Source organism: Helobdella robusta (genome assembly GCF_000326865.2).
Source record: "Helobdella robusta unplaced genomic scaffold HELROscaffold_56, whole genome shotgun sequence".
Taxonomy (NCBI): Eukaryota; Metazoa; Annelida; class Clitellata; order Rhynchobdellida; family Glossiphoniidae; genus Helobdella; species Helobdella robusta.
The window spans coordinates 465,215-473,513 of NW_008705301.1; the positions used below are offsets into that span (position 1 = coordinate 465,215).

The window sequence follows — 8,299 nt, forward strand, 5'->3', positions numbered from 1 at the left end:
CATCATCATATTAACATCATCATTGACATCATTAAAAGTGTCTCTTCTTCCATGCTAACTCCTAATATATAAATGAATACCAACATGAACACATACTCAGTGGCCGATCTTGATAACTTTTAAGAGGCGAGACCAACATTTTCCCGAGAAGAAGACAAAATTTGTGCTAGTACTACTGAAGACTTTTTGGAATTATCAGGACAAATTTTTAGTCAATATTCTACCTAAATTTGTGCTTGTACTACTGAAGATCTTTTGGGATTATCAGGATGAATTTTCCGTCAAATTTTTACCTTAATTTGTGCTAGTACTACTGAAGACCTTTTTTGGCTTATCGGGTCGAATTTTCAGTCAATTTTCTACCATACCTAAATTAGTCTTTCTCCTTACTTTTTATTAAAAAACTGTCTTTGGCCACGTGAATACGCCAAAATCCACATAACCAGGCCATATCACTGTCCATGGTATAAAAAAAGAACTAGGTTATATAGATGGAAAAATTTTACGGTATTGTCCGAATTCTAACGAATTTTTGGAATTTATCAGTTTAAAGTTTATCTTTTCAATTTCCCTTAGTAGAATTTTTTAGAAATTGTTGTGGAGATAAATTAATACATATATAATATATTCATTAAAGCATATGAGTAACGTTATTGCATATTATATATATATATTTTTATGCAATAAATTAATATCATTACATATATTATAGATTATAATTATAGCCATATATATATATAGGTATATAGTTATATAATTAAATAAATAAATATATATATATATATATATATATATATATATATAATTTGGAATGTATATGTTGATAATGAATTGTAAAATTTAAATGTAAAATAGTGTTTGTATGTACACCAAATCGATTTTTATTCATCTATTCCTTCTTTCTTTCTTTCTTTCATTCGTTCGTTCATTCATTCGTTCATTCATCTATCCATTCATTAAACAATTCATTCGCTAATCCATTCACCCGTTCAATCATTTGCGGTCAATATTCTCCAACTGAAACTTATAAATTTATTCATTCATAAATGGATGGATGGGTGACTGATTAATATATAAATCAAGCAACACTGATAGTAATAGTAATAATAATAATAACAATAATAAAATTATATATACGTAGGCTAAATAATTGATTGCATAAGCAATTAACAACAACGAAAAAGCTTGAATGGAAAGACAAAACATTGGAAAAAAATGATAATTTTCATAAAATTAATGTATGTGTGTGTGTGTGTGTGTGTGTGTGTGTGTGTGTGTGTGTGGATTTGCGATTGTGCTTGGCTGTAAGTTCAAATGTGTGTGTGTGTGTGTATGTGTACGTCTATGTACCTCTGCATGTGTGTCTTTTTGTATCTATGGACGTTTTTCATCCATTTTTATTATATAATATTTATATTACATGTGATAAAAGTTAATTATACAACATCTAAATCAATAACTATATATATATATATATATATATATATATATATATATATATATATACACTTTATCACAGCATTCAATTCCGTCTTTGCAGTACTTCAGGGCCATGATGCCGAATGGCCTGACTCTCCTTTTCTTCCAGAGCTCTCTTTCTTTCACTCACTCACTCTCTTTTTCCTTCTCTCTTTCTCTCTCTCTATATGTATATATATATACATATAGATGTATATACATGCTGGTGAAATACCATAATTAATACAGTAATTTATGAAATCTACCGAATTTCTAGCGTTGGGTTGTTTTTTTTAATTACATTTCTCAATATAACCTAATTCTTGCCGTCATATTTATCAGGGGGTTGTTTTATGTCGATGAGAATAACTCTGGCTAATTTCAGTTGGGAATGGCTAGAATTACAGTATATCATTTAGGTGTTGCTGTCAAGGATTTCTCTTGTAATTCCAACATTATGTGCGTGTTCTAAGTGTGTTTTTATAGAACCTTATCAGAACATGATCAGACGTTTAGTTAGCGATGTTGTAGGTTACTCTAATGTATTATATAAAGCATTCTGAAGTGCATAGCCTTCAAGATGACACGTAAATTTATATATCAGATGACTAGGTTTTAAAACCGAGCCGTGTTGAGGTGCGCAGCTGTTTTCTGTTCATGACAACTGTATGTTATTCTAGCTTTATGTGTGTGTTTTAGGTGTGTCTTTTCTATAGAAACTTCTCTTCTGTGTATTATTCTAACTTCAGATGAAAAATAGTGATGGCAAAAAATTTGGTTAGAAATGATGAGAAATGTAATAAAAAATTATCCAACGCTAGGGACTCGGTAGATTTTATAAATTACTGCATATATTTTATTATTATTATAATATTATTATTATTATTAGACGATATTATATATATATATATATATATATATACAACTATTATGTGATAATATATGAGAAAAAACTTTTCGGTTTGAAAAGAGATTCGATAAAATGTGACATGTTATAATAAAAATAATCATACATATATATATATATATATATATATATATATACAGGTATAATAAGTATATGTATGTATATATTAACACGCATAACAATCAACGTATTCTACTACTACCACTACTACTTCTACCACTACTACTGCTACTACTACCACTACTGCTACTACTACTACTACTACTACTACTACTACCACAAAGAAGAAGTCGGTGGTAATGATTAGGATGTTGATTTTTGTCATCTCAATAAGAGGTGATACCAATGAAATTACATTTGATAAAACTTTTCACCTATTCTTATCTTTCTTTTCTTTATTGAACCCACACAACACACACACGCACACACACACACATCAAGCGTCTTAACCATTAAACCATCTATCTGTCTAGTATAGCCATAGAAGTAGTAGTAGTAGTAGTAGTAGTAGTAGTCGTAGTAGTAGTAGTAGTAGTAGTAGTAGTAGTAGTAGTAGTAGTAGTAGTAGCTTTATTAAATATAGTAAAAATTGTAGTAATGGATTATTAGTTTTTGACTTCTATATATGCCGGTTCTTCCTTCCATTCTTCTTGAAGTGATGTCAATCTGAATGAATGAAAAAAAATGAATGAATGAATGAATGAATGAATGAATGAATGAATGAATGAATGAATGAATGAATGAATGAATGAATTCATTAATAATTGAATTAATTAACCAATGAATGAACGACTGAATGAATGAATAAAATTTTTAAAATAAAATTCTTAAAATGAATTCTACCAACACCGTCATACAATGTTAGCCATCGAGCTTTTCCAGAAATAAATTTAATAATAATAATAATAATAAGAACAACAACAATAATAGTAATAATAACAAAAATAATAATAAAAATAACAATAAATAATCAAAAACAAACAATCGATAATAAGCCGACAAGTATAAATAATAATAATTCAAACTTAGCAATTACCGTCACCAACCTACACCTCCTCCATTGTCATCATCATCATCATCACTATTATAATTATTGTTATTATTATTATTATTATGGTTATTATTATTATTATGGTTATTATTATTATTATGGTTACTATTATTATTATCATCATCATTAACATCATCAGTTTTTCTTATATTCCTTACAATCCTCATTTTTGCTGTTAACATTATTATTATTATTATTATTATTTATTATTATTATTATTAGTAGTAGTAGTAGTGGTGGTGGTAGTAGTAGTATCTGCAGCCGCAGCAGCAGTAGTAGTAATAGTGGTAGCAACAGTAGCTGTTGTGTCGTAATGATAATCAGTTATGTAATGACTACTACCACCATCGACAAACATTATTTCACCGGTTATATGCGATCCAGGTTGTCTCGGTATCATCGGTGTTATCGGTTCGGCTATCGAAACCGGTTCGTGCAGCACCGTCTCGTTTCGGAATTGTTTTACTTGCTTGACGGTATCGGTACTAGGGGATACCGAATTGTTGCCCATGCAATCATAGTCGAGGGTTTTCCCGGGTTTATCGTTATCATCATTCACATTATCATTATCATCACCATCATCATCATCATTTAGATCCCCCCCACCAACAACGATTGACTTCTTGGCAATCTTCATTACACGAATCAAATTTTCCGAATTTAAATTCTCCTTCTGCTGCTGCTGCTGCTGGTTGTGGCCATGGTGGTGACGATTTGAATGATCGCTACTATTGCCGCCAACATCATTACCATAATCGTCATTAACTTCTATTTTTCCATCGTCATCATCATCATCATCCTCACGATTCAAGGCCAAATTTGGCTCCGCTGAATTTTTTTCAGAATTCAACGCCAGGCTGGAGTTTTTAACATGCTCCATGCAAACAGACACCATCGACTTAGCCGCGAAATTCACGAGATCGTCATCAGTACCGCCGCCAATTACGTCATTATCATTTCCACCAATAACATTAGGGTCCTTACCAGTACTTCCGATTGCGTCATCGTCATCGTTATCAAAACGTCTAACGCCAATTTCGCCACACTCGGCGACGATACTATTATCATCATTACTATTGGCGCCAACAACTGAAGCATCATTATCAGCACCTCCGGTGAAGTCATCAACTTCATTATCGTCATCATTACCACGTTTTTTATTACCATTATCAATACCCGTAGTTGTAGTAGTAGCCACAGCAGCAGCAGCAGTAGTAGTAGTGGTAGTAGTAGTAGTAGTAGTAGTAGTAGTAGTAGTAGTAGTAGTAGTAGTAGTAGTAGTAGTAGTGGTAAGAATGGTAGTAGTCTTATCTATGCTCAGAGTCCAGTGTTCGTTTTTGTTTTCACTAGCGATGACGTCATTATCGTCATCATCATCATCATCACCTTTTTTCTTACCACCAGCATCATCACTGTAATTTTTGTAATCATTACTAATACCCTCGAGATGGTAATGATGGTGATGGTCGTCGTCTTCATCATCGTCATCTAGAACCTTACAGAAAACATTGTTAATTTTAACTCCATCATAATCACCACCACCACCATTTTTAACATCAATAACTGCGTAATCATTATCAGCAACGCCTAAAACATCATCATCATTATTTAGATCAGCACCATTATCATCATTGCCATCCTCATCATCATCATCATCATCATCATCACCGTGTTTCGTGCTAGCGTTACTATCGCCATTACCATTGTTGGTTTTATTATTTATATTATTCTGGATATTTGAAGCACTGCTGGCAATATCATTATCAGTAACGAATTTATCTTTTTCATCATCGTCGTCGTCATCACCACCATCTGTATCAACGGTGAAAACGTTTTTGGATCTTTGGTACGAAAGTGCTGACGTGACGTCATCGTAAAAGTTTATCAATAGGTCATCTTTATTTGAATCTTTGGTTGCTGGAGTCGTCGTTGTTGATGTTGATGACGATGATGTTGTTGTTGTTGATGTTGTTGTTGATGTTGTTGTTGTTGTTGTTGACGATGTTGTTGCTGTTGTTGGCGACAATGATGTTGTTGTTGTCAGTTGGACCATATCATTTGTCATCGTCTTAATCAGATCATCGCCATCATTATTAGCAGTTGTTGCAGTTGTTGTTGTTGCAGTTGTTGCAGTTGTTGTTGTTGAAGTTGTTGCAGTTGTTGTTGTTGCAGTTGTTGTTGTTGCAGTTGTTGCAGTTGTTGTTGTTGCAGTTGTTGCAGTTGTTGTTGTTGCAGTTGTTGCAGTTGTTGTTGTTGCAGTTGTTGCAGTTGTTGCAGTTGTTGTTGTTGCAGTTGTTGCAGTTGTTGTTATCAATACTAAACTTTCAATACCATTTTTATAGACATCAACCATACCAACAGAATGATGATTACCGCCACCATCATGACAATACTTATCACCATCATTACCCTTCTTATCATCGTCGTCGTCATCGCTGTGGTCAATTTTCGTTTCGCCAATTTTAACGATTTCAGTGTGATGCATGACCATAGGTGAGAATTTGGAAACATTATCCTGGAATGAAATCAGCGACGGAAGCTGATGGCTTTGCCGGTTGTCATCAAGTTTTATCGCATTTCTCAAGTCTTTATCATCAGTTTCATCACGAGTTTTCGCCAGTTTGTCATCACTTAGTGGTTTATCGCCATGTTCATCCACATTTTTATAGCATGCATCGTCAGTTTCAATGTAAGTTTTGTAAATTTCTTCGTTACTCACTGGCTTATCTTCATGTTTCATCACATTTTTTGCCTCTTCATCATCACATAGCGGCTTATCATGATCATTTATCACATGTTTATCGTCTTTATCATCATCTACGTTGGAGATTTTTGTCATTTCCTCCCCGTTAGTTAGTTTACTATGTATTATCACATTTATGTCATCATTCACTGGTTTATCAGCACGAGTTATCACATTTTTAAGGTCTCTACGATGATATTCACCACAGGTTTTTGTTATTCTACTATCGCTAGCTGATTTGTCGTCCTGTCTTATGACATCTGCGCCCTCCTTGTCTGCATTCTCGTTGCAAATTTTAATCATATCGTCACCAATTTCAAGTTTTTTATCATCCATTATCAGAATTCCAGCACCTTCATCACAAATTTTACTCACTTCATCATCATTTTCGGGTTTATCACAGTCCGGAATCACGTTACTATCAATTTCGTCACTTGTTTTATCACAGATTTTAGTTCTTTCGTCAACATTCTCAAGCTTGTCATCATTTTTAACTACATTTTCACCGCCTACATCATCTTTTTTATCAACTTCATCACAGATTTTAACCTGATCCTCATCACCATACCCACCATCGTCGTCATTTCTCATCACATTTTTCGCAATGTCCGCCACGCCAGTCGCGATTTCTCGCATGACGTCAACCTTACTTTGGCGGCCATTTTGAATTTTCCTAGAAATATTATCCGGCCGATTATTGAGCGTGTCGTCGTCATCATCATCATCGTCGTCATCATCATCATCAGAGCCACCCTTGGCGACATCATCATCAGGGCCACCCTTGGCGACATCATCATCAGGACCACCCTTGGCGACATCATCATCATCAAGACTGGCAGTGGCGACATCGGCGATTTCCTTCTCGACGCTTCCGTCATGGGCTTTAAAAACCTCACTACTACTACTTTTGCTCGGGGTGAAGTTCCCTCCCCTGGCACTACTACCCCCATCATCATCATCACCGCCAGCGGTTATGACGTCATCGTCCGCGTAGTCGTCAACGTTCAAATCGTTATCGTTATCATCGCTTGGGTCTTTTTTGAGTGATGACGGTGCTGTAATAACGTTGCAACCAATGGGAGAAGAGGAAATGTCGTCCTGCGCTGTGATTGGCTGGAGATGAGCAGAAGTAGTTAATGTGGCGTTGATGGTTTTGTGGATGAAGTTGATACTTTTTTGTACTTCCGTTAATGATGATGACGATGTTGTGGTTGCTGCTAATGACGATGGCGATATCACACTGGAATGCAATGATGATGATGACGACTGCAAGGTTGCAGCAGTAGTAATAGTAGTAGTCGCAAGTGTAGTAGTATCAGTAGCAGCAGCAGTAGTAGTAGTAGCTACAGTAGCTGTAGTAGTTGTACTACTAGTAGCAGAAACGGCCGTAGTAATAGTCATCATTTTAGCTGCTACTACTACATCCACATCATGATCACCGTCACCATCATTGTCATCTTCTTCCTCTTCTTCTTTGCCGACCGCCATTTTGGCTTTTGATAAAATTTTATTCGTGACGTCATTATTATCAACATTGTTATCATCACCGTCCCCCTCAATGTTATCACCTTTTGAAACTAATTCGTTACTTTCTAGAGTAAGTGATGATGATGGTGTTGTTGTTGTTGTTGCTGTTGCTGATTGTGATGATGACGATGGTGGTGGTGTTGATGGTGTTGTTGTTGATGATGACATTAAATTAGTAGTAGTAGTAGTAGTGGTAGTAGTAGTAGTAGTGGTAGTTGTAGTAGCAGTAGTGGTAGTAGCAGTAGTGGTAGTTGTAGTAGCAGTAGTAGTAGTAGTAGTGGTGGTGGTAGTAGTTGTTGGAGCTAAAAAGTTGGTTGAAGTTGCTGTTGCAAATGTAATAATGTCAGATGTTATTAATATTTCATATGTTGTTGTTGGTTCGTTTTTCAATGTAGTATCTTTTGTTGATGTCACGGCTAGAATAGATGTTGTTAATGTTGGTGTTGATGGTGTTGTTGTTGTTGTTATAGACGCTGTTGTTGTTGTTGGTGTTGTTGTTGATGATGATGTTGTTGTTGTTGTAGACGTTGTTGTTGTTGATGATGTTGTTGTAGATGATGATGTTGTTGTTGTTGTAGANCGATGCTGTTGTTGTTGATNGATGTTGATGTGT

At 34.8% G+C, this 8,299-nt stretch overlaps 1 protein-coding gene across 1 annotated transcript; it reads right to left on the bottom strand.

Annotated features, from left to right (window-relative positions):
* Window positions 1–2,970: 2,970 nt before the first annotated feature.
* Window positions 2,971–7,647, bottom strand: HELRODRAFT_179721 (hypothetical protein; the record flags this gene model as incomplete). Its single annotated transcript, XM_009028528.1, has 4 exons — window positions 2,971–3,031; window positions 3,773–5,333; window positions 5,817–6,788; window positions 6,912–7,647. The coding sequence occupies 4 exons, from the start codon at window positions 7,645–7,647 to the stop codon at window positions 2,971–2,973; spliced, it is 3,330 nt and encodes a 1,109-aa protein (XP_009026776.1).
* Between the last annotated feature and the right edge of the window lie 652 nt (window positions 7,648–8,299).